The 27849-nt window shown below is 42.6% G+C and overlaps 1 protein-coding gene across 2 annotated transcripts; it reads right to left on the bottom strand.

The window, feature by feature from the left end:
- Positions 1-883: 883 nt before the first annotated feature.
- faap100 (FA core complex associated protein 100) lies at positions 884-27849 on the bottom strand. 2 transcript variants are annotated; one of them, XM_059948534.1, is made up of 9 exons: positions 27661-27849; positions 26583-26698; positions 16797-17764; positions 15241-15397; positions 13296-14104; positions 8686-8828; positions 7029-7145; positions 3838-3924; positions 884-1896 (listed from the first exon to the last, which is right to left on the bottom strand). In XM_059948534.1, the coding sequence occupies exons 1-9, from the start codon at positions 27835-27837 to the stop codon at positions 1765-1767; spliced, it is 2706 nt and encodes a 901-aa protein (XP_059804517.1). In that variant the 5' UTR covers positions 27838-27849; the 3' UTR covers positions 884-1764. The 2 variants fall into 2 exon arrangements, with proteins under 2 accessions (XP_059804517.1, XP_059804518.1); XM_059948535.1 differs by having other exon boundaries at positions 884-1242.

Here is a 27849-nt window from a genome sequence, read left to right as displayed (position 1 = left end):
CATTCAGAAATTGGATAGCAGAGGGGAAGAATCTGTTCCTGAATTGCTGTGTGCCTACAAGCTTCTGTATCTCCTTCCTGATAGTAGCAATGATAAGGGGAGTCTTTAGTGATGGACACCTTTTTAAGGCACCGCTCTTTGAAGATGTCTTGGATACTACAGAGTCTACTACCCATGATGGAGCTGACTAAACATACAACTCTCTATACTTCAATCCTGTGCAGTAACCACAACCCCCCCCCCCCCACACACACACACACACATACCAGAAGGTGATGCAGCCAGTCAAAATGCTCTCCACAGTACATCTGTAGAAATCTGATTTTTTTTTTAGGTGACATCCTAAAGTTCCTCAAACTCCTAATAAAATATAGCCACTGCCTTGACATTTTATAGCTGCATTGATATGTTGGGACTAGGTTAGATCCTCAGAGACACCCAGGAACTTGAAATTGCTCACTCTCTCCACTTCTCATCCCTCTGTGAGGATTGGTTTGTATTTCCTTATCTTACCCTTTCTGAAGTCCACAATTTTTGATCTTACTGACATTGAGTGCAAGATTGTTGCTGCGACACCACTCAACCAGCTGGCATATCTCATTCCTGTACACCCTCACATCACCATCTGAGAATCTGCAAACAACGGTTGAATCATCAGCAAATTTATGGATGGCAATTGAGCTGTGCCTACACATGCCTGAGGTGCGCCAGTGTTGATCGTCAGCAAATTGAATTGAATTGAAATCATTTCTCACATACATGAGAAGTAAAGATCATAAGGTGGAGATGTTAGTACCAATCTGCACAGATTGTGGTCTTCCAGTTGCAGAGGGAAGTACATAGGTTTTTATCCATGAAAAAAATAATCACACACTGCTTTAAATGCCCATCAGAAATTTATTTAAATTCTACATTTAAGAAAACTCAGTATCATTGTCAAGAGCATGCCACAGTCAGAAGCCTCCGACACTTCACTAGGGCAAACATCTGGCACCAGTAGATTCTGGCCAACGTCAGTTCTCGTTTCTTTAGTAATGGGCTGGTAAAAAGTCATGGATACTCTCTGGATCACAGCCCTCACTGTCATCCCTTAGACTTAAACCAATCTCATCACTGAAACGACAGTGCGCTTTCTGTAAGGAATCAATTTCCGAGTCTATGCTGGTTATGCACACTGGTCCTCTAAGGTTGCTGTTATCACATGTGGCGTATTGGCTTGGTTAGACAGCTGCACCCTGGCGCCTGCGGCAAAAGATGGTGGGATCAGGGTACAAGCCAGGACACATAGCAAGACTTAAGTGCAGCGTCACATCTTCAAGGTTATCCTTCTAGTAAACCAGAATCCCTTTTGCCATTTCAGTTACCATAAAAATATGGCATAGTACTATTCAAATAACATGGACTCTCCTGCTGTTCTGACCAAGACATGTTCCCAATGCAATGCTGACTGAAAAAGTCAACTGGAGTAACTTCTCATTGCTGTATGTGACATTTTGTGATATTTTTCCTCAAAACAACTTACACTTTAATTGTAATTGCTTGGAATCACTTCAGGATTCCCTATTCAGTGAAGGGAAGGCTACATAAATGGAAGTCTTTCCATCATGCCATTTGTCAAATGATGAAGTAACAACTGCTACCAGAACATTGCACAGCTTAAAATCAACCACAGGCTCCTGTTACTCAACAGCCTTCAAGAATGAAGGGGAGGGCCAACTGACAGTGATGACCTGGTGATTGCAGCAGTTTGAACCATTCCACCTGTTACACAATAACTAAATCAATGCTCCTCAGCTGCTCGTAGAGTTGCAGTAGTTTACCCGCTGCACCGCTCCGATTCACTTCCTCACCAAGGCACAATTGGTCCCGCAGTGACTGCACCCCTTTAAGGAGAGTCTACAAGTAAAGCAGAACCCAAAAGGGCAAAGTTACCATTGAGCAGCTACTTCTGCATCATAAAAATAATTCACAATCTGGGAGTCAAATCCAGTTCAAGGTAGAATACAAAATTCTATTACCACTTCAATCGAAAATTGCAACATTCTTGTTGGGATGAGGATCTTGTTTATGGACGAATCTGATTCCCAGCCACTGACAAAGGCAACTACAGTGAATCTGTTTTAGAAATGTGGCCCTACTATTTCTTCCTTCTTAGTAGCTAACCACAAAGATACCAATGATCATGAACATACAATGGGAAGGAGTCACACATAGGCCAAATCTGGTCAGTTCACTATCCCACCACCCCACGGACATAAAGCCACAGCTCCTGGATTTCTAGACTGTTAGCATGGCTATCAAATCAACCATCTCTCTTAGTGCAACACAAACTTTCAAAGAAGCAATATGAGGTTTAGTAGAGAAAAAAGGATGCTTTCTCAATTATGTTTTACCATTAGTCAAGAACCACAAACATGCCAGGTGAATGAGGGAAAAGTCAACTTTTCAAAATTGACTCATGTAGCCTTTGAAACTACTTATCCAAGTCTGTTTAGCCCCGAGAGAAAATATTAGACTTGAATATAAATGGAATTAATGTATTTTTTTTGTATTAATTGTATTTGTCTGTGTGGATGCACATATCCAATATGTTGAAGTGTAAATGTTACAAATTAGTAACACTTCACGATTCACAGTACTTTTTGAACTTGGATTTGCTGCTTTAATGACAGCGTGGTAAGTGAAAAGCTTTTGCAATAGACACCAAGTGCTGACAGGGTAAGTTTGGCGCGAGTGTTAATTGATGGGTGCTGACAGCCCTTCAGAGCCTCACTGGAAAGTAGTCATTCTTCAGAAGGGAGCCCAGATATTGCATACGGAAGGGCTATTCTGCTACATAATTCAGCTAGTCACATCTGAAAGCCACCATTTTTGAAGGAGGTCACCATATGGACAACAAACCTGATAGCAGTTTTTTTCAAACAGCCTCAGGAGTACTTTGTTTATTGTAAAGGCTTTACTGGTCATCCAGCAGACATCAAGTAACGTAGTAGGTATGGTGAATTGATCCCTAGACATTGCTCATTATGCAGAGTAATTCCTGTCAACTTTAACAAACATTACCAAAGGCCAAGGTACAACTGCTCACAACCAAAGGAAAACAGAAAGATAAATGGTTCATTCAGTTACATGAACCTTGACATGGGTTTGAACAGGTTAATGGAGGTTAATGGAGGTTAATGTTACAGCACATACCAGCTGGCAATAGGGAATACAAACTCTGGAAAAACTATGCACCTGCTCAGGAAACACAGCCAAGTACCAGTACCAGTGATTAGCATCAGAGTATTCATTGATGTCCCGAAACACAGGCCTTATTATTCAGCAGTGAGGAAAAACAGAAAACACTGGGCTCAACCGCAGCTAATTGAGGAGTGTTTCCTATTCCTGTAGTTAGTCCTGAAAGTACTTGGAACAAGTCCCTTTATGTGAGCTGGTTCCAGTATTGTTTGTTCTATAATTCCCACCTGCGTTAGGAGGTGCATCAATCAGATACAAATTAATTTGGTTTTAACTATCCGCCAGCAATACCCCTGTGTACGTAAATAAGTTCTTTTCAACAACTTCAGACAGACCACTGATCAAGTTCAGGAATAGCCCCAGCTTCTCCTACCTGGTTAACTCTTTGTGTTATCACAACCTCTATGTTTAAAGAATCTTCAGAATAGGAGAAGGGACCAAATCCCACATACTCTCTCCACACTATCAGTCTTGGAGGGGGGGTTTTCAGTAAAACGATGCCATGTGGACTCAAGTAGTTACTGTCTTGCCAACATCTGCCCAGCACCTCACCCAAGTCTCTGCGAGGATTCCCAGTTTACTTCACGGATCCCTTACCTCTGCGCTGTGTGCCAGCTGTCTGAGAGACTGCATATGAAGGCCGGGCAGCGAGCCACTACAGGGAGAACTCTGTTCCAAAAGCATCTGTTCAATGTAGAGAAAAAACACACATATAATCAATCAATTTGAGAGGATGCTAAAATGACATGCTTGCCATAAAGGTATTTTAATGAGTTGTGCTAATATTCTATGACCCAATCAAGTTTGTTTTTTTTTTAAATGCAGTAACTGTTTGAATGAGAAATTTCAAAACTTATTTCACAAAAACTGCTTTTATTAATACTACTGCTTTATCATATTAGTACTTTGAAAAGTCTCTTTCAATGTCAGAGGAATATCACGCTGTTGCTTATTCTGAAATAAAAACAGAAAATGTTAGAAATACTCAGCAGGTCGGTCAGTAGCTATGGAGAGAAATTTACAGTTACAGGTCAAAGACCATTCATGTGACCTGCAGAGTACTTCCAACATTTTCTGTTTTGATATCAGACCTCCAGCATCTGATCCTTTTTTACAATTTTCATTTATTCCTTCTGCTTTCTCTTTGTCCTCTCCAGATTCTCAACAATAAACTACATTTTTATTAAACTAAGGAAGGTCCCCAACCAACCTGTTGTTAGTGGCCAGTATTCAGGATGATGTAAAGAGGAATGGAAACTGCAGCCAACATTCTCGTATTGCAAAAGCAAAATACCACAGATGATTAAACAGTAGAAAGATGGAGACACCAAACTACTGTTCTACTAGAAAAGATAAAATGTAATTGACCCAAAATGTTCAAACTCTTTCTTGCACACTGTTTACCCCTATTGTTCCATGAATGCCATGTGAAAATTGCATTTACCCTCCCGCACCCCATCCGTCAGCAACAGAAGGCAGTAAGTGATGGGCAATCTGAACAGCTGAACCAGGCCAGTACACTTTCCACTCTCAACGTTCAATGCTGTAGACAATGTTCACTCTATATGTGACAAATGGCTCTGAAGCCGACCGAGTAGGATGCTACAACAAAAGAGTTAAGGAATAATGGGTGAAGTTTATTCTTGGTCATAGGAATCATAAAGCACTACAGCATAGAAACAAGTCCTCCGACCCCTCTGCTCCTCGCCGACCTGCCTAGTCACACTTTCTCCCCCTTTCCTACCACCACTGCTTTTCCTGTAAAAATGACTCTTTGTGAGCAAACCAACTAAAGGTCCAACTTGAAGTTTCACAGTCAAAGTTGATTCAAAGAATTTACCACCTGCTTTGTTAAAGGGAAGGGAAGGTTCTTTCCATTCAATTTTTATCCCCCATTTAAGAGATTAAAATAACATTCAGTGGAAAGGTAAACTTCCCCTTATATGACCTGTACAAATATTGTTCACCCAATGCTCGCTCTTTACAGTTTTCAAATCCAGTTCGGGATATTGAAGAGTCAGTTAGATAGACACATGAATGAAAGAAGAATGGAAGGATCCATGATAGGGAAGGGTCAGATTGGGAGGGAAGGGTAGTGAAGGGTTAGATGGGGAAGGGAAGGGAAGGGTTAGATTGGGAGAGAAGGAAAGGGTTAGATTGGGAGGGAAGGGGAGTTTAGGGGAGAGAAAGGGAGGGAAGGGAAGGAAAGGGAGGGAAGGGGAGGGAAAGGGAGGGAAAGGGAAGAGTTAGATTGGGAGGGAAGGGAAGGGGAGAGTTAGATTAGGAGGAAAGGGGAGGGTTAGATTGGGAGAGAAGGAAAGGGTTAGATTGGGAGGGAAGGAGAGGGAAGGGGAGGGAAGGGACTGGGAGGGTTAGACTGCGAGGGAAGGGAAGGGTTAGATTGGGAGGGAAGGGACGGGATGGGTTAGATTGGGAGGGAAGGGGAGGGGAGGGTTAGATTGGGAGGAAAGGGGAGGGTTAGATTGGGAGGGAAGGGAAGGGTTATATTGGAAGGGAAGGGGAGGGTTAGACTGGGAGGAAAGGGGAGGGTTAGATTGGGAGGAAAGGGGAGAGTTAGATTGGGAGGGAAGGGGAGGGTTAGATTGGGAGGGAAGGGAAGGGGAGGGTTAGATTGGGAGGGAAGGGGAGGGTTAGATTGGGAGGGAAGGGAAGGGTTATATTGGAAGGGAAGGGAAGGGTTAGACTGGGAAGGAAGGGGAGGGTTATATTGGAAGGGTAGGGAAGGGGAGGGTTAGATTGGGAGGGAAGGGATGGGATAGATTGGGAGTGAAGGGAAGGGAAGGGTTAAACTGGGAGTGAAGGGAAGGGTTAGATCGGGAGTGAAGGGAAGGGAAGGGTTAGATCGGGAGTGAAGGGAAGGGTTAGATTGGAAGGGAAGGGAAGGGTTAGATCGGGAGGGGAGGAAAGGGTTAGATTGGGAGAGAAGGGAAGGGAACGTTTTGATTGGGAGGGAAGGGAAGGGTTAGGGTTAGCTTTATTTTAGAATAGCATAAAAAGGTCAACACTGCATTGTGTACTGTGCTATACTGTTCTGTGCAAGAAAAAAAATAATGCCAACAAAAGAATTCCAAAATTCAGAGGGCATGAACATAAAATATAGAAAAAGTAGGCCGTTTGCCCCCTCAATAAATTAAGTGACTTCTTCAAAGGTTATATGTCTCCAAAAATATTGTTTTAGAGCTTTAATTCCATTATTATTCCCTGGAAGTCATTGGCGAGGACAGAGCGACAGCTTAATTCAAAGCTCTCCACACAAGGAAACTGACATTATTCTAAAAAGTCAGACAAAATTCTATCAAACCTACAACTGACTGCAGAAAATGGGAGATATCCTCTGAATAGTAAAGAATTTTTGACAGATTTTCCTTTCAGTTTAATTGCCTTGTTTTAGATGATTGATTAATAGTGCATGTACACAACCAATTTCTATACCAAACACTATGATCAGCTAAAACAATTCTGAAGCTCCATTTAATATGTTTGCAGAGACCATGAGAAACAACCAAATTCGATTTACAACAGCTTCACCCATTAAAGAAATAATGCCTGTTCACAAACTGGCAGAGACTTAATGGGACAAATGGCCTCCTTCTATTCTGTATGATTTCATGAAACAGCAATTGATTTTGACATTGTGCAGTATTCTACTGTACAGGAGAAAACCAACAATATTGCAAGGTTCAGATCAGGGCACAGTGGAAGCTTGGTTAAGAGACACACCCTGGCTAAGGACAATTCTGCTTAAGGGCAGACTGTTGACTTCTTACCTGGACACGCCGAGCGAGAGCCTGATGCAAGAAACAGAACACGGTCAGCGAGGAACACTCCAACACAATTTCCGTAACAGTGATTGGACCATCAACAGAAAAACCGGAGACTTCAACCTGTAAGGAAAGGAATGGCAGAACAAGAAAAGCTCTGAGAAGGCTTGACTAAGCAGATGGGTGATGATCTTTCCCTTGGTAGAATGAGGGGACATGGTCTCCCAAGATAAATAATCACACAATTACAAATGAGTTAATCCTCTATCCCTGAGAATGTGGAGTCAATAAATATATTCAAAATTGGAAAAGAATTTTGGACTACAGGACAATCAAGGGCTGTGGGGCTCAGATGGGAAAATGGAGGTGTAGCTAAGATCAGGTTAATCATTATCTTATTGTCTGGTGGAGCTGGCCTGTGGAGGCAATGTTCAACTCCCGCTGATACTCTTAAAAACAGGAGTAGAGTAGTATTCAGTACTGATGATGCAGGCCTGTTGAGGGTGCACTTAGCCGGTCTTAGTCGGTACTTGGTCACAACTGAGACCAAGTACATGCAGCAGTAAGTACTTACATTTGAAAGGGGCTGGTCACATTCATTAAAAAGGTAAGTGCAGATATTTTTATTGTTATTTTACATAATTGTGTGCATTGGTTTTAAAATAATTTCTATCACTGAAAATGGTTTTAAAAGCAAAATTATCCATTTTAGCAATTCTTAAATGCCTGTGACTCATCTAAAACATCAGTACCAATAGATTTAGCTGCAGGGTCAGAGTAGTTTGGGGGTGAGGTCCCAAGATTCACAGGCTGAAGGCAGGTCACTGCTTGGGGACTCCTCAATTCTGCTGAAGCCAGGTCTCCAGCACAATGCAACACAGAGGCCCCAAGAAGTACAACAGTCTGCTGGATCAGCGTGGGGTGAGGAAGCTCACGAGCAGCTATCTAGCCCAGTAAGATAACTATCAAAGGTTACACATTCTGTACGTTGAGGTTCCAGTAAATTTATTATCAAAGTACATACCCTACCGTTTCCTACCCTGAGTACATATCCATTTCCTACCTTAAGATTCATTTCCTTGCAAACATTTACAGAGAGAAAAACACAGTAGAATTTACACAAAACTGTATATAAACAAAAAGTGACAAACAACCAATGTATACAAAAAGACAAATTGTGCAAATAAAAACCAGTAATACTGGAACATGCGTTGACAGGAGTCCTTAAAAGTGAATCTGTATTGGTGAATGAAGTTATCCATGTTCGTTCAGGAGCCTGATAGGTGCAGAGCAATAACTATTCCTGATCCTGATGGTGTGGGACCCAAGGCTTCTGTACCTCTTGCCCAGCAGTGCGAGTGAGAAGTGGGCATGGCCTGAATTGTGGGGTCCTTGATGATGGATGCTGCTTTCTTGTGGCAGCACAGTAGGGCAGTGTATTCAATGGTGGGGCTTTGCCCATTTTGGACTGAGCTGTACCCTCCACTTCCTGATTCCTTTTCCATTTAGGAGCAATGACCCCATTAAACCACGCAAAGTCAATGCATGACATGAACTGCTTCACCACTAATGATCCCTGTGTAATCTGAGGTCCCCTGTCCTGCACAGTGAGCATGTTGTGCACCCCCAGCACTCTGTGACTGCATAAAGACCAACCACCTACCTGTTTTGTGAGTATCCGAACACGGCTCCCATCAGGCGCTGTACAATGCACAGCCGGGACAGGCTGCATTCGTAATGCCTCCAGCTCAGGGTTTGTGCACAGCAACCACTGAAGGACATTTGATCCATTCTCCGGCATGTTTCCTGGGACGAGGGATTAAAATAAAAACTCAATGCAAGATGCCAGAGAAATCAAGGAAAGATAACATCAAAACTATCAAATTCAGAAAAAGGTGGGGCAGTGTTCATGAAATAATATCAGGAGCTTCTGAATCGAAATCTATCTGTAAACACCCTTATTGGAGAACCAAAAGTGTATGCAGGACAGAACATATAGGATCAACTTTATTTGCCATAAACATTTACATATATTAGGAATTTGCTGTGGTGTGTTGGCATGACATGGAACAAAAACATTCAACAATTATAAAGGTTAAGAAATTACATAAAAATAGAGGTTAAAGTATGGATATGGAAAAATGTGCATAGGCACAAATACCTGCATGTATTTACAGTGTAAACAGCATTTACAGTACAATGCAGAGACTGAAGCAATCGATAGGCAGGGTGGAGGGGGGCTAACTAGAATGATTGGTCAGATTAACTGCCTGGGGAAGAAACTTTTAAGATGAAAGTTGGAACAAATACTCACATGGAACAGTTGGTGGAAACTCCTGGAAACCACCTTTTGAGGAGCTGTGCAATCTAACCCCTTTAGCTCCAGTGGCTTCATTTGGTTAATAAGGAATTACAGCATTCTCAGAATATTGGTTCTCTCCATAAATGTTGCCTGACCTGCAGTGTCAGGAGTTTGTGTGTTGCTCTGGATTTCCAGCATTTGTAGAATCTCTTGTGCTTGCAAGATGGCTTTAAGTTTTTGTTTTAACAGCCCTTAGCACTGTTGGCAATGATCTTTCCTGTCCACTTCATTGTCCTGGACACAGACAAGTCCTGCACAGATGGTATACTTCAGCCACTGTCCTTTCATTAGCCATAGTCTCATGGAGTGGTGCCAGTATTAACTTACTGTGATGACGGTTTCAGTTTCCACTGGATTTGGCACTTTATCAAGAGACTGCAAGCTCAGTGTATAACCTGTCCCCAGTAAAAATAGAAAACCTGAGATCCCAGACAAGTACACACACAAGTCCTGGCCCTTGAACAGAGTGGTGTGTGTTCCCTGCGTATGCAGTAGCTTCATGTCTGGGTAGATCCACTTTACAAATTCAGACTGGAAGTTAAGGAGTCTGTGGATTACATAGGATAAGACTTAGGAGCAGAATTTGGCCATTCAGCTCAACGAGTCTGCTCTGCCATTCCATCATCATATCACTCTCATCCCCATTCTCTTGTAACCATTAACACCCTTCACGACCACCCACGGCAATGAATTTCAAAGATTCACCATCTTCTGGCTCAAGAAGTTCCTCCTCACCTGTTTTAAAGGGATGTCCTTGTATTCTGAGGCTGTGTCCTCTGGACCAAGACTCCCCCACTATAGAAAACATCCTCTCCACGTCCACTTTATGCCACTTTTACTAACACTGATCTTCCTGGAATCTCCAAAACAACAGACTAACCTGTCTGATCTTGGTGCAATGATACTTATGAGCTACAGACTTCTTTAACTGGGAGGAAGGTGGAGGTCAGTGGGGTGCATGACCATGAGATTAACATTCTACACCCTGATGGGTGTTGCTAGGCAGAGAGCCAAGGGTCAGAAGGATGTGGTGGGAAGTGGGAATGACCCTCAATGGGAAGCAAAAATAAATCTATCCTGAAAAGATGGACACTTACATAGGAAGGGTGAGCGTATAACTGTGCCCCAATATGTCCATAACCCTCTGGTTAAGGATGCGAGTTGCAAGAGATATGGGCCAAAGGCATCAATATAGAGTCAGCCACAACTCCAGCACAAGGGATAACCACTTTGGCAGCTCTTCCTGTGGCCCCAAAGCTGGTCTTCTGAAGGGTGCACCAAAGGAGGATTTGAATATACAGGAAAATTTTGTACAAGTGACATTAAACATCTATTGTGTACCCATTGATATCACTGCACGTGTCCAGAGGTATAACATGGCCTGTTCATCACATGCCAGGACTGAACAGCTAGAGATGTGACAAATACACGCTTGTACAGTATGAAACAGTTTAGCGATTGGGTTTTAGCTGAACTTCTCTTGTAATGTATACAAACTCAGCACTATAGAATAGGCTATGTTTTTCCAGATTATCTTTAAACTCTTGTTTACTGGGAGATGGAGAAAACAGACAGCCTGACAGGGTAGGGTTGTTGATTGAGCCTCTGGAAAACAATTGGCAAACGCTTTAAACTCTCCAGACAAACAACATTTGGAAAGGCCGTATATTGTGCTTGTTTTCCAATCGTACACAACAACCATTGTACTGTACCGAAGCCCTGATGACAAAAGAAAGCCCATAATGACTATAGCAGCTGCAACAATTGTAAGTGACTACCATTAGTCACAATGCTCATGGGCTCTTGTAGGCTTCGTGTCTCTGTTCTGAATGTTCTCGAATGCTCCATAGGAAAGCTCTTCCAAAACCAGCAGTCCCAAGAGGTCAGCAGAACTATTTTGTGTTTCTTTTTTGTTTCAGGGCAAGAGCATAATTGGATACCTGAATTTGCCACTGGAAGAATCAAAGTTACTGCACAGAAGACAGCTATTCAGCCCATTGAGCCTATGCTGGCTCTTCCCACAGTATCAATGCACTGAACATTTCACCAGCCTCTGATCTGCTTCCTCTGCAGGAACTATGACCAGCCTGTTTCATCAAATTCAGATTCATTTACTGATCACATGTACATTGAAACATACAGTGAAATGCACCAAGGCATGCATATGTCTGAAGCACACACATCAGAACGTGAGTACCTTCTTGGTGAACAAGCTTTGAAACACCCGCAACTTTCAGATGTTTCCAAAATTAATGGAGAGAAAAGCTAAGTGAGGAATGAAAGGGAGAGTCCAACCATGCAATTTTTTGATCATTATCAACAACTCATCAGTCAGTTTTACGACTCTCCCAATTTTTAATCCGTACTAGTCAGGACAGATAAAGTGATTGATTGGTTGTCTGTTGTATCTGATGATGAGAGTGAAACCTGTGTGGGAGAGTTTTTAAAAAGTGGAAAAGCCGTTGCAATGGGCAGTTCCACTCGCTTGACCTCATAAGCCAGGGTCCAGTGGTACAAGTTGTCATCTCAACTGGGGTCTTCCTTGGTTGTAGTGGATGAACATGACTTCTTCAGTCCTTTGTCATGCCCTTCATTCTCCATGAAGAGTTCCAGGATCGCCTTCTTGGCCGTTGGATCTCACGGTTAATCTCATCCACCCTGTCCACCGGAAATGAGTTTGCATGCTGGGACAAGCATGCTCCTACATCACTGGAGACCCACCAGTACCCTCACCTGTTTAGCCCACCTATTGAAGTTGTGTACTGGGGTGTGGCCATTATCACATGCAAAAAAACTACTCGGAGCCACAGGTGAGAACTGAGATGGGGACCAAATGTGAGCGAGCTGCCCCAGAGTGGGCATGACTAGCCCCTTCATCGGAGACACTAACCCTCCCTGGATTCCCCATACGTGGTGCACAGCGTATCCAGGAAATTAAAATAGACTATTAGTTAACTACTAAAGATTTCACAGACAGCAAAAATGCAAAATCCAAAGCACAAGCTTTACAATTTACCAATATGTTACACATTCATACCCATGTTATATAATAATGCACTTTAGATCTAAAATGGATGGGCTATATTACAATTTCTATGTGTGTTGGCCCAAAGAGAATTTGAGCCCACTATAAAAATTTTAAAAATCTCACCAACAGGTAGAGAAACGATTAAATTAGATAAATAAATCAATATCTTTATATCTGGATGACTGGAGTGCTGGTTGGAGGGGGAGCAGTCAGTCAGTCAATGCTCTCATGAGATCACATCTGAAAAGCTGTTCTCTGGTATCATACCTTAGGGAGGATACATTGACCTGAGGGGTGAGTGGACTTCAGAATGCTGCTTTGACTTTGGGTTAAGTTACAGAAAGCAGGATCGTGCTGTGGTTGAGAAGTCTTTGAAGATAATAAGGGGAAATGTTAGGGCAAACAGAGGGAAGCTATTCTTGTGCTTTGGGGAATCTAGGATGAAGAGCGAACTCCAAATGTCAGTAGTGAAGTTATGAAGACCACATATATAGAGGGCAAACTATTTGAAATTTGCTTGCAAATGGGAAATGCTATCCTGTTAATTCTTAGATTGAAATCTGATTACAGCAGATGGGTTTTAAGATAAAGGGAAATACAGAAACACAAGAGTTTCTGCAGATACTGGAAATCCAGTGTAATGCTCACAAAATGTTGGAAGAAAAATAGGTCAGGCGGCATCAACGGAGAGGAATAAAGAATCGATGTTTTGGACCAAAACTCTTCATCAGATTTGATGGAAGGGTCTCGGCCTGAAACATCAACTCTTTATTCCTCTCCATACATGCCGCTTGATCTTCTGAGGGATGTACAGAACCTCACAGACCAGTTGTAATCTTAGAGGATAAAATCTCAGCCCATCACTCTAAGAAAAGTTCCTCACCTGTGCTAATATCTTTTAGTGGAACCTCCATCAGTTCAGAGGACACCTTGAAAGAAGCTGTAAATGGACCAGCACCCACCCTATCGTTGCAAAGGCCACCGAAAGGGCTATTCACAGTTCTGTCGCCCCTAATATCTTTGCCTTCAGAGCACATAGCAGAACGCAAGAACATCTCCAATGTATCCAAAGTGGTACGCCTATGATTCAGGTGTGGTATTGTTCCAGTTGCTCCTCCACCATGAATGTGCAAGCAATCTAACAAGTCAATAACACGAGTATTTAGGGGCAGACAGACTCCATCACTTTCTGAAGGTGCAAAAGGCAGTGAAGGTCTAGGAGAGACGGGCAGTCTGCTGGCAGTTGTCATGTTAAGAGTGTTCAAGTTATAATAAAGAAAGCAGTGAACAGTCACAGGAAGCAGCAGAAGACCATCGTCCTCAGAGTTCAAAGGGATAGCAACCTCCATCTTCTCTCGAGGTGGAAGCTCGCTAATCAGAAAGGCATAAGAGAATGCTGTGCTGTCGGACACCTTGGCCAAAACCAAGTTCTGGGCAACAAGCTGGACACAGAGAAACCACCTGTGCTGCAAAGACCAATCACTGAGGTTCTTCAATACAACTGAAATGACCAACGAATCCTGAAGTAGAACATGATTCCACTTTGTAGTGATGGAGCAGCTGAATGATTGTTTAGAAGACTCCTTTACTTTATCCTGATCGGATAGCAGCGCGCAGCATATGTTGAAGTCCTGGTTCAGTCCTTTTAAGGCTTTGTCTTTCTGCTGCATTATACCTTTCAAAGAAGAGATTCTATAAAAGAAAAAAAAAATCAGAATACAGTGAATTTATCCCCTGATTTCTGTTGTTATACTATATCTCAATTTCCCATTCTCCCCTCCTATAGGTGCTACTTCTGCTGGGAGGAGGTTACACAGAGGTTTATGGTGTGTAATCCATGCAGAATCCTCTCCTGCAAGTTTTGGTAGTGAATGGCGGCAGGCTACCCAACTGTGAGAACTGTCACAAGACTCCTCGATGGGTCAGGCAGTCTGCAAAGAAACAGCTACTTCAGCTGGAAGCACTATCACCTTCACCTATGAACTAGCTCAGTTCACTCAAAGGTGAGTGAAAATTAAGCCTTAAGATATAGGAGTAGAATGGAGGCCATTATAGGCCATTCAGCCCATCCAGTCTGCTATACCATTCGATCATGGCTGGTTTATTTTCCCTCTGAACTCCGTTCTTCTGCCTTCTCCCTATAACCACTGACACCCTTACTAAGCAGAAACCTATCAACCATTGTTTTAAATATATCCGACGACTTCGCCTTCACAGCAATAAATTCCACAGATTCACCACCCTGACTACAAAATTTCCTCCTCATCAGTTCTAAAGGGACATGCTTCTATTCTGAGGCATAGTCTTCTGGTCTCAGACTCTCCCACAATTGAAAGCATCTCCATATCTCCTCTATCCAGGTCTTTCAATATTCAGTGAGATCACTCCTTGTTCTACTAAAACACCATGAGCACGGGCCCAAACATTGGGGTTTCCGGATTGTCTGGCTCTTCACAAACAATGGTGCATGTAGAATATAGAACTGTACAGCACAGGAACAAGCCCTTTGGCTTACGATGTCTACATTGAGCATGATGGCAGATTAAACTAAACTACTTATGACTATGTATCATCCAAATCCCTTCATTTCCAGCGCACTCACGCGTCTATGAAACACCATTATCAACTGCAATTTTTACACTTTCCACTCTATGTAAAACCACCTGCCCCACACAAGTCCTCTAGCATTTGACACTTTCACCCTGGGAGAAAGATTCTGATGGTCTACCCTATCTCTGCCACTCATAATTCTATAAACTTCCTTCTGATCTCCCCTCAAGGTCTGTGCTTGAGGGAGCTGGAATGCAGACTTGAGGATGACCTCCTACCTGTCAGAGACATTGCTGATCCCAGAGAGAAGGTCCTTTATGCGCTGCCCTGTGCAGGCTGGCTGAAGCTTCGGGGTGGGGGCGGCACTCAGGGGGTGGGGCAAGGTGCACGCCATCACTTTCCCTTTCTCAGTCAGGGCCACTAAGTTTACGTCACCTGGTCAAAATACACAAGTGGAGACAAACAGAAATCTCATTTCAGGATACATCTACAATCATGTCGCTGAATGTACGTACATCTGAGGCAAAGGTTAACATGCAACTTGAGTCAGCAAAGTAAAGAGCACAGAGTCATTGTACCAAAGGAAAAGGCCATTCTGCCCATGTTTGTTGTTTTTGTAACAAACAACATATTCCCATCCTTCCAGCTTTTCCCCACAGCCATCCAATTTCTTACCTTCAACTCCTTTTTTAAAACAAACATATGAATTGAATCTACTTCCAAACTCTCGGCCTATGATTTAATTATCATTACTATTCAGCACAGTTTTCCCTATTGATTCTTTTTGTCTCTTGCCAGTCACCTTAAATCCTTAAGTCACCTTAAGTAAGGACGATTCTCTTGTGTAGGATGGACACACACACACACACACACACACTCACACTCACACACTCCATCTTAATCTAAGTACAAATGCATTAACACGAGATGACCCGATGAGGGGTTTTGTCCTGAAACACTGACTGTTTATTTCTCTCCATAGATGCTGCCTGACTTGCTGATTAACTTGTGTGTGTTTCTCTACATTTGGGGTTCCCCACCTCTTATTTTTTAAATTCCATGGACCCCTACCATTAACTGAGGGGTCCACAGATCACCAGTGGGGAACCCATGCACTAGATTTCCAGCACCTCCAGAATCTCATGTTTACGAAAGACGTCCTCACTCTGCAGAGGCAAGATGTTCTAGTATGATTAAATCTGAACAACCCTCAATAGCCGACTGCGGGCGTTATCCTCCCTAGAATCAGGTGCAGCTTCGACAGGAAGGGCTTTTACTGTCGCTTCAAAACAAATCTTTTCTGGCCATCAGTCAGATTTCTCTGCGCTTAACATGAAATGGGAAATGAACACAGGAAAGTGGCAGCGTTCTTTGAAGGGAGAAATGCTCCTTAATTTTAACTGGGGAAAAAAGTGTGCAGGTTGGGATGATGATTGTCTATGACAGGGGGAGGCTTAGATTGTCCAGCTGATATAATGCGTTCAGAGCTGATGAAGGGGACCAGAGGACGATTAGAGAGAACTAAAACAAAATGCTGGACCCTTGAAAGATGGAACACAGCAGAGTAAATTTAGCAAGTACCCAGCAGATCAAACAGCATCCATGGAGAGAGGAAAAACCAAGTTAAAGTGGAAGGCCTTACGATGGAATTGGCTAGATCTTACACAAACAGGAAAAGCTGGTCATCTGTAATTGTGTAATCCCGTGCAGTCTTGAAGGCTGCAAGGTGCTTCTTGTGCAATGGTTGGGGCTGCCTAGAATAGTGCAAGAGCCCAAAGACAGAGGTCAGATTGCAAATGGGACAAAGAATTAAAGTGAGAAGTGACAGGAATACCTTCAGCAGTTAGTGAAGGCCTGGAAACAGCTACAACCCCACAGATGTTCAGACTGACTGGAAGAAGAATGGAAGGCAAAGCTCCACCAGCCTGGCCACTCTCCCCATCTGGCAGCCTCCCAGAAAAATTCTCACTACGTAGGATTTCAACACCATAAAAGTCTGAGCGGGTGCTGTAGTAAAGCGTACTAGCGTGAGAGCAAGCACTGATGATGGGGCCCTGGAGGTGGTACTCTGTGAAACAGGGAGACCACGTCTCCATCCGAAGGCTGGACTTGATTATCACCACTTTGCCCTCTTTTCCGATTACAACAATGCTGTTGGGAATCTGGGGCTTGGACCTTGATGGCTGGGGATCCTGATCATCACTCACTTCCCGTTTTAACGTCAAAAGTCCAATGAAGACCACTGGCTGCTCGAGGTGTAGCAGCACTGTCATTCGAGGTGGATGACCTTTGGCCTCAGATCTGGTGTACCTCATTGGCAAAACATAAACCTGGCCATCTGGCAATCCGCAAAGGACGATGGGTGAGAGCAGCAAGCTGGCGTCCACATTAAAGAGGAGGGCGAAGACAGATGCATCAAGGCAAGTATAATCTTCACCATCCTTCTGTTCCTTTTCAACATGAGGATAAACGCAAAGAAACACAGGTGGGTAACTCGGTTCAGATTTTTCACAATGTGGTGAATTAAGATGAGAAGTGAACCCTATCTCCTCAATCTTTTGACACATCTGGTCCTCAGAGCCAGTTGTTGGCAGTCTGAAGGTCCTTATCTTCCAATTCTGCTCCTCCTCAGCCACCACCACAATGTCTTTGTCCAAACCAACGAAGGAGCAGACCGTACAGTCTCTGACAAGGCAATGTTCGGCACCCACGGTACAGACAGAAGGCGGGCCACAGTCAGAGTCACTCCCCGACGGGGAAAGATCCGGGGGCAATTTCTGTCCAACTGTCTCCGGCATGCGGCTGGGGAAAAATAAAGTGCAGAATTTTTAAAATGAGAGGCATACTGATAACATTAGCAGCAAAATTTACAATGTGCTGTCAACCAATAAAAATCATGTGGAGAGGCCAAATCCATAAAACATGTCTAAATTACTGGTGCAAATGCACTCTCCACTTAAAGGTTATAAAGATAATCGTGCAATTGCAGGAAAATTCAGAGATTCACTGATACTGAGGAATGTGTTTTGTGCAGATAGCAGTGGAATGTAGACGAGAGTCTATAATAACACTGAGTGTGCCTGGAAGTGCATTACTCCCGAGAGGAATGGGCATTTTTTGTGTCTTTCACTAAAATAGGATCCAGGTGATATTATTCAAAATCTGTAGTTTGTTATTTTTCCCCTAAAACAGATGCTTGCCTGACCTGCTGTATATTTCCTGTGTTTTTCTGTTAACGCGGGACATGAGCCCAACAAAGCAATTTCTGGATAGACGCCCCGATTGCCCTGCTCCCTGTTTTCCAGGTTAATTGGACACACTGCCCTTTGGACATCACTGAAACCATAATGGAAAAAAAACCCTCCAAAGCAAGCAATGCGAGAAAGTCAGCTGCAATAATTGTTAGTGACGGCAGTCAATCCAAAAGCCAATGGTTCAAAAGGGCACAAGAAACAGCCAAACGTCAATCACAGTAACTAGGAAATTTGTGGACAATGGAAATCAAGAGGAGGAAGCCGAGGCTAGAAATGAGAATTCAGGGATTACATTTGTTCTCCAGGATGACCCTACAGTAAAGTCAAAGTAAATTTATTACCAAAGTACATTTACATTCCATTGCCATTTTATTAGGTATGCCTGTACACCAGCTGGTTAATGCAAATATCTAATCAGCTAATCACGTGGCAGCAATTCAATGCCCAAAAGCATGTAGACACAGTCAAGAGGTTCAGTTGTTGTTCAGACCAGACCTCAGAATGGGGAAGAAATATGATCCAAGTGACTTTGACCATGGAATGCTAGTTGGCGTCAGACTGCATGGTCTGAGTATCTCAGAAACTGCTCATCCCCTGGGATTTTCATACACAACTGTTTCTAGAGTTTACATAGAATGGCACAAAATAAAATCCAGTGAGGAGCAGTTCTGTGGGGAAAAACCCACTTTGTTAATGAGAGAGGTCAGAGGAGAATGGCCAGAAAGGTTCAAGCTGACAAGGAAGGTGACAGTAACTCTAATAACCACATATTACAACACATCGAACCTTGAAGTGGATGGGCTACAACAGCAAGACAGCACAAGCTAATAAAATGGCTACTGAGTATATTTCTTTGTTTTGCTGTTAATGTCCACAAGAGACAGAAATAGAATCTCAAGATAGTTTATGATGATATATTACTTCGACCTTTGAGATGAACAGAAGAGGAGGAAGTTGAGGGTAGAAACGAGAATTCAGGGATTACGTTTGTTCTCCAGAATGACGCAAGATTAAAGTCAATGTCAAAGTCAAGTAAATTTAATATCAAAGTACGTATATGTACTTTGTGAAGATGTGCACTAGTGAAGAGGCTCGTTGTGTCCATTCTCAGGCAACTCACTCATCTTTAGTCACTATACACTCAGCTCTCACCTGTGTCTCCAAGTAACGGTTTGCATGCAACCTAGTACACCACTTCAACAAGAGGGCTAAACCAGGAAAGGGAAAGCCAGTGGGTCTCATATCCCCAGTGGATAGGGGCATAGGGACATGCCTGTCCTAGCATGCAAAGTCAGCAATGACAGACTGGGTAGATGAGATCTACAGTGAGATCCATCGGCCAGGAAGGTGGTTCTGCAACACTCTGCAGAGAGTGAAGGGTACGACAAGGTACAGGAGACATCATTGCCATCCAAGGCAACCAAGGAAGACTCCAGTCTGTAACACTTGTTTGTACCACTGGACCCGGACTTCTGAGATTGAGAGAGTGGAACTATCCCAGTTGCAACGGTTTTTCCACTTTAAAAAACTCATCTGCACATCATCAGACATGATGGACAACCACAATACACTACCTTGAGATTCATTTTCATGCAGGAAAATAAAGTACAATAGAATTTATGAAAACTATACATAAACAAAGACTGACGAACAATCAATGAGCAAAAGAAGACAAACAGTACAAATAAAAAATGTTAATAAGTAATACGGAGAACATAAGTTGTAGAGTTCTTGAAAGTAAGTCTGTTGGATGTGGAATCAGTTAGGTGTTGTGGTGACTGAAGTTGTCCATGTCAGTTCAGGAGCCTGATGATTGCAGAGCAATACGTATTCCTGAACCTGGTCTGAACCTCAGGCTCCTGTACCTCCTGCTGACGGTTGAAGTGCAAAGATTAACAGATGGATTTGGTGGTGTGAACCCACCAGCACTTATTGGAATGGAACTAGACTGGGCAACAGTTAGTTACATGAATTATATATCAGATTAACCTGGTAATGACCATGGAGCAGTGATTAACCCAGAGAACAATTTTTCCAGGCCCAGTTGCAGACGGATGTAGATTTTGAAGTAGATAGCAAAAAGGAGAGAAGTGGTCAAATATTCTCTTTGAGAGGTGACTTGATAGAGGTGTACAAAATGGCAAGAGCCATAAATAGACAGCCAAAGACCTTTCCCCAAGACTGAACTGCATGATCTGAGGGGTGGGGGGCATAATTTTAATACGATTGGAGGAAAGTATGGGGAGGGGTTGTCAGTGCTAGTTCTATATATATACACACACACACTGAGGAACATCACAGAAAGGATTACACGGAGAGAAATTTACATTAAGGACATTTAAGAGACTCCTAGATAGGCACATAGACAAAATAAAAATGTGGGCATCAATTACACCACTGAAGAGAGTAATGACCCAATTAAGAAGCAAGCTGGTACAGTAAAATACCAGTATTCCCACATCCTTTGGACTTCAGTAATTTTCTGCAAGCAGATTTCCTAGATGATTCCTCTCTGATTTTTATAAGGTACACAATCGTACAGAACTGTTCCAGTGAACCTGGTGAGTGTAAGGGCAACACCCTCTGCACACTCTTCACTTCCACATGGGACTCACAAGCAATCCAACTGCTGAACCATCAGAATTCCAGAACAATCCGATGCCGGATTATTGGAGTTTTACTGAGGGAAATGCAGACAGGGAGTGAATGATCCATCAGCGTCCCTGAGGGATGGTGGTAAGAACACCAAGCAGGATGGAGTGGTTGGGAAGCCGAGTCCCTGTGAGTGCACTGGATAGCAAGGTGAGCAAGAGTGGGGAATGGGAAAAGCGGCTCTGATATTCATAAAGAAGCACTGGCTCGTTCCTCAATGGACACTTCACAGAATGCAAAGGGAGGCTCAGAGTCTACATCAGCAGCAAGGTAGCAGAAAAGCAGAGGAGTAGGGATGTGCCTGGAGAGGGATCAGAGTCAACACAGTGCCCCACATGAGAAATGAAACATGACAGCGATCAGTAACACTCCGGAAGAAACTGGGAGGAAAGGGCTGAGGGAAAACTGAATTATAAAGGTGGTGGACCAGGCTCCAGAGAAGCAACCAAAGCAGACAATTCAGTTATCATGGGCAAAGCCACTGCAGGCATTCAAGCAATGACAAATTTCTTGTGTAACTGTGGCATATGCTTACGATTGGCAAAACACTCACTGAATTTACAGTCCCAACGACTGTTCAGGTCCATCTTAAACCTAATCTGACTGCATAGCTGCTGACAATGAGAAAATAAGAGGCACCGGAATTTCAGCAGCTACCAAATATTTGGAATTATTTTTATTTTCTTCCATATATCAAACAGGTTGAAAGCACACACCATTCCCTTCTCACCAGTTGGAAGACCTTGTCAATTGTGATAAATTAATTTCAACCCCCCTACCCAATTTTATCCACGCTGATACTGAGAAACAGACATCATGACAATCTGGACATAGAGGTCAATCCAGGTGAGATTCCTGTCTGCAGACAGTTGTAGAGTTACAGCTATTAAATATTTTATGGCACAGAATTTATTGAGGGCAGAAAACTTTCCTCCAAAATGTACCAAAATGTTTTATCAATAGAATAGGGTTTGACACTAAAAGACATTTTAATTTTCCCTCCAATTCATTTACAATCTGCATAAGAAAATTAACACTGATTTTACTCATGTCTTTTGTTCTAAAAAATGGTCAGTAGATTTTAATATTTTAAAGAAAAATTTGGATTTAATTTTTCTTCCACATATTTTCATCTGTGTTCACAGAATTTTTAAGTCTTACTAATTGTTGTTTCGCTTCTCGCACTATTTTCAGGGCCACATATGCTGAAAATGATAAACAGACCTCCAATGTAAAGCAAGACCATATCTGGCATTCCACTTCCAGCATCCAGCAAACTTGCCTCAAGGATTTTCCATTTAAAACTGATTCATTTCATATCCTGACTCATTTTAAGTCTATAGAAAATATATGGACTCCCTTCCCTGCATCTCCTTAATCTCCTCAAGCGCTACACTCTGTATTAATCCGGTTCAGCCTCCCAGTCATCTCCAATATAATGACTCCACTCCATACAGCTGTGCCTCCAGCAGCCAAGTCTTTGGAATTCCTCCCTAATTCTCCCCCTCTGTTTAATTTACCTTCCTCTCATCTCTCAACAGACCAATTGGTAATGATCGCATTACTGTAGTGGAGAGTTTTGGCACAAATTTGCACCTCAGGAATACTTCAAAGGCAGGAAAAAAAGTGTTTAGGGATGTCCTGGAAAGGAACTTAAAAGGAAATCTTGAAATGTAAATCACTTTCTTTTTATGAATCTCTTTAAAGCCTCTTTTTTTTCAATCAAACGTTATCTATCTTGAAATGGCTTAATGCCAGCATGATTTTACTAATGCTCCTAAAGAAGTGCCTGAGGCATAGTGTCACAATGAAGATGTAATGTAATTGGAATGAAGGTGCCCTGTAATTGGAATTATCACTGTTGCAGTTGTCATCCCCAACTAAAGTACAATTTTGGTCACCTTTTATTTGGGTAAATGAAAGCCCCATCGTACACTTCACAGGATTCACCTTGCAGATAATTAAACATAATACTACCTTGTGAAACATTTTAACCACTGTAATAAGGCATGCCTTCCACAGATTAAAAATTACCTCATGATGTACTGGTTTGGTTGTCATTGACCTGGGTAGAAAACTATCTCCTCAAAATGTCTCAATGTGATTACATTACTGAGCAACAGAACTACAGTCAGAATGTGGGGATGAACACATTTTAGGTCCACAGGACTGAGAATTTACAAGATCAATTATTGCGGAATTAGGACTGGTTGATAGATATAGGTAGTTTGGTTTACACAGGTCAGTTAGAAATATTTCCAATAGAACTTAGAGACACAGAAAAGCTCAGCAATGATGGAAGAATGTGACAGAATCAAGTCCCCATTACCTGTCCAGTTACAACCTGCTGCCTGTGCCAAGGCTTCCACACTTCTCACAAAATCCACAAACAAAAAGGTGTTGATTTGGCAGCCAAGCCTAACTTCTTCCAAAAGTGGCAGGAAGGCACTGTTTGACAACATTTTATGTTATTAAAATCTGTCCATGGTGAGTGAACATCTCTGAATAAACTGGTTTATTGTTCAGCCATAACTTCGTTCCTTTGAAGCCGGAGTCAGTTCACCGGGCCAGACTAGGAAGTCAGCAGATTTCATTCTCTAAGAACACGAGCATACCAGATGGGCTTTTACGATAGTTCAGTAGTTTCATGGTCCCCCTGCGAAAAGCAGCTTATCTAGATTTGTTAAACCACCTGAAATCAGACTCCCTAGCTGCTGTGCAGGGATTTGAATTTGTGTCTCTGGGTCAGGGGATCAGGCTTCTTTAAAGCAGTCCGGCGATTTCAAGGTTCCGCATCCTTGCATTCCATAATAATCTGGGCAAGAACAAGCCCTGCCCATGAACATAGAGCACAGAACAGTACAGGTTCTCCATGCAACAATATAGTGCTGACCTTGCAACCCACTACCAAGACCAATCTCGCCCTTCCCTCCTACACAGCCTTCCATTTTTCTAACATCCTTGTGCCTTTCTGAGAGCCTCTCCGTCATTGTCACAAAAACAAAGGAGCTGATTGTGGATTACAGGAGGTATGGAGACAGGCTCACCCCTATTGACATCAACGGAACTGGGGTTGAGAGGGTGAACAGCTTTAAGTTCCTCGGCATACACATCATGGAGGATCTCATGTAATCTGTACATACCAGCTGTGTGGTGAAAAAGGCACAACAACGCCTCTTTCACCTCAGACGGTTGAAGGAATTTGGTGTGGGCCCTCAATTCCTAAGAACTTTCTACAGGGGCACAATTGAGAGTATCCTGACTGGCTGCATCACTGTCCGGTATGGGAGATGCACTTCCTTCAATCGCAGGACTCTATGGAGAGTGGTGCCCAGTGCATCTGTAGATGTGAACTTCCCATGATTCAGGACATTTACAAAGACAGGTGTGTAAAAAGGACCCAAAGGATCATTGGGGACCCGAGTCACCCCAACCACAAACTGTTCCAGCTGCTACCATCCGGGAAATGGTAGTGCAACATAAAAGCCAGGACCAACAGTCTCTGGGACAGCTTCTTCCACCAGGCCATCAGACTGATTAATTCATGCTGACACAATTGTATTTCTATGGCAGATTGACTGTCCTGTTGTACATACCATTTGTTATAAATTACTATAAATTGCACATTTACACGGAGACATAACGTAAAGATTTTAACTCCTCAGGTATATGAAGGATGTAATAATAAAGTCAATTCAATTAAATGTACCTAATGTATCTGCCTCTACCACCACCACAGCAGCAAATTCCACACACTTACCCCGTATAAAAAAAACTTATCTCTGACATCTCCCCTTAATCGTCTTCCAATCATCTTAAAATTACACCCCCTATGCACAAGTCTCCAGCCACGTCTGGGTACATTATGTCAGTATCTGGTCTTTACCAAGCACTTCATAGAAGATTCATCCGATAAGTACTTCTAGTGTTACATCTGAAAATTACAACATTCTATCAATACTACAACAAATTGTAGATCACTAAGCCGAGCTCCATGCTTAAAGCTCGTCAAAGATGCTGTATGACTCTCCCTATAATCGCCCTTATATTGTCATTTTCAAAGACTTGCACAAATCACATTTAATAAGTGCTACTGAAAAATGTTACCAATGGATTCCAAATCCCAATAATTCACTGCCTATCACAGATAGTCATGTCACTGTGATAAAAGTCACACAGGAGAGGGGGTAGAACATCTTCATTCACTCAGGTAAATTATTGTACTTGAATCCACATAGCCCTTTGTGACAGTGAATCTGTGAAAGATTGCCAGCATTCACAGAGAAGGTCTCAAGTTAACGCACACAAACTGCTGGAGCAACTCAGTAGGCCAGACAGTGTCTATGGAAAAGAGTAAACAGTCGATGTCTCAGGCCGAGACCCTTCATCAGGACTAAAGAGCCTCAGCCTCAAACATTGACTGTTGTTTCTTTTCCACAGATGCTGCCTGGACTGCTGAGTTCCTCCAGCATTTTCTGTGTGTATGCTTTGTGTTGCTTTGGATTTCCAGCATCTGCAGATCTTCTCGTGTTCGGGAAGGTCTCAATCGCTGGTGGCCTGAAGTCAATGGGTAGTATCCATGCATACTTCAACAGTAAGAGAGCTAACATTTAGGGTGTTTTAAATTATTGCTCAGGATGAATATCCCCCAAGAAATGTGTATTGATGGTAACAGTAGCCAGAGTTAAACAGAGAAAGCACTCATATTAAGTAATACATTACCAAGCAAAGCTGAGCAATTTCAATAATCATACAATTCAGATATGATTCCCTATGATATATTCAGCACAGTTTAGATTTTCTCCTACATTAGCCTTGAAATACTAAATGTCTGGTACCACCATTACACAACAACAGGTTTGTAATCTGATACTGATACCTATGCAATACTGCCCTCTATGTTATTTTTTTTACACAGTAGTAGGAAATGATTCAGAGAACAGAAGATGCACATGAGTAACTGCACATTGAGCAGTAGCACACAAACATACATTTGGTGCAGGTTTGCAGTATTCTACAGATCACTGGCCTTTGACTTGTTTCACTGGTCGATGTGTCATGCTGAACAACTGCAGGGGAGACATCCTCCGATATCTGAATCTTTAACTAGAAACTGCTGCTTATCTGAAACTACAGCGAACACTTTATCTGACAGATATACAACTATATCAAATACACTCACTGTGGTCATTATGCCAATATACACTCAGTGTTGTGCTTTCAGAGGGACTCTTCTGCACACCACTGTTGTAAAGCATAGTTACTTGAGTTACTGTCATCTTTCTGCAGCTTGAACCAGTCTGTCCATTCTCCTCTGACCTCTCTCATTAACAAGGCATTTTCATCCGCAGACTATTTTTTTGTTTCTGGCACCACTCTCTGTAAACTCTAGAGAATGTTGTGTGTGTGAAATTCCCAGGAGATCAGCAGCTTCTGAAATACTCAGACCATCCCGTTTGGCACCAACGGTCATTCCAAAGTTAAAATCATTTAGATCGCATTTCTGCCCCATTCTGCTATTTGGTCTGAACAACTGAAACTCTTCACCATGTCTGCTTATTTTTATACATTGAGTTGATGCCACAAGATTGGCTGATATTTGCAATAAAGAGGAGCAGGTGTACAGGCGATTCTCATAAAGTCGCCACTGAGTGTATATTAGTATCTAATACAATTTTACTAATATAGTATTATGTAGAAGGCCTTTTTTTTACCTGTTCTTCTTTAAAAGTATGCTATATATTCCACCACCATCACACAGCACGAACAGCTGCTCTCCTCTCCTGTCCAACTCCACTTGCCACACAGTACTGGGTAACTTATATACAACCTACCGACAGAACATAAAGGAAAGGTTTTTAATCTTCTCCCTAAATATCCTCCAACTGCTGTTCCCAGTGGACAAGAGCTCATCCACCCATCAGCTACATAATGAAGAACACAGATCTTCACAATCTCGGGACATCTCAAGGTTTGTTCCAACCAATATATACCTGAAGCAGGTTGTAACTGAAAGACTGCTGGCATTTTGCCCTCAGCTAGCAGTGGTCCAGATCTTGCTGGAAGAGGGTCCTGCAACCCACATTCCACTACTGAGCTACATACTAAGCTCAAACTTATTTCTCCCAGACTTCAGGTAAAAACTGTCCTGATCAAAACTGGCAAAGGCTTTGTGAGACAAAACACCTTAAGCCCAGCCAATGAAACAGTTGAGGAAAAACTTCTATCCACTAAGTCACAGCCCCAAGGTGGCGGTGAGGGTAGTCTGTGACCCACAGTGAAATCTCAAAGGTAAAAACTTGATTTCAGCTACATCAAACAAGTTCAGCAAGGACACTGAATGTTGACATTAAGCACCTCAGGTATGTTTGTAAGTGGCCAATAACGATTTTTAACAGACACCTGGAACATCTAAATACAAGACTCAATAGATTTACCACAGGCTCAAACTCACTTGTGGATTGGATGGCGCGGGGGTGGGGGTAATCTCCTTGTTTAACTGGTCAGTATCTCAACCTCCCCTTTACTCTTCTAACTAAAAAAACTATGGATGTTCTATGTAAGAAAAAGTTGTCATCATATAAGCAAAAGTTAGTAGTTTTCTGGAAAATGCAGAAAAATTGAATAAAACATTTAAAAGTCAGATTTCTTTGTGGCAAATGATATAAGCGAGCTGCTGGTATCCAGCAGAGCCCACAGTTATGGGATAATCACAACAAATACCTCGCTGCCTACAATTTTTACATAAATGCAACATCAACCAGGTGCCAGAGATTGACAGCTGTCATTCACCTCCAGGGATCCGCTGGCGTGATAAATGTAGATAAACTCAGAGCAGTTACACACGCAGACGCGGGGTGGCGAGGCCAGCAGCCCCACGGATCCGCGGGCGCCCCTTCTCCCTCCGCAGGGCTGCACGGGTTTAATTTGGTCCCAATAACAAATGCTTTTGGCCCGAAACCCCGCCATCTCCAGCCGCTC

The sequence above is a fragment of the Hypanus sabinus genome, chromosome 23 (assembly GCF_030144855.1).
Source record: "Hypanus sabinus isolate sHypSab1 chromosome 23, sHypSab1.hap1, whole genome shotgun sequence".
Classification (NCBI taxonomy): Eukaryota; Metazoa; Chordata; class Chondrichthyes; order Myliobatiformes; family Dasyatidae; genus Hypanus; species Hypanus sabinus.
The sequence above is the reverse complement of the archived record's forward strand: the minus strand, read 5'-3'. Positions and strand labels throughout refer to the sequence as shown.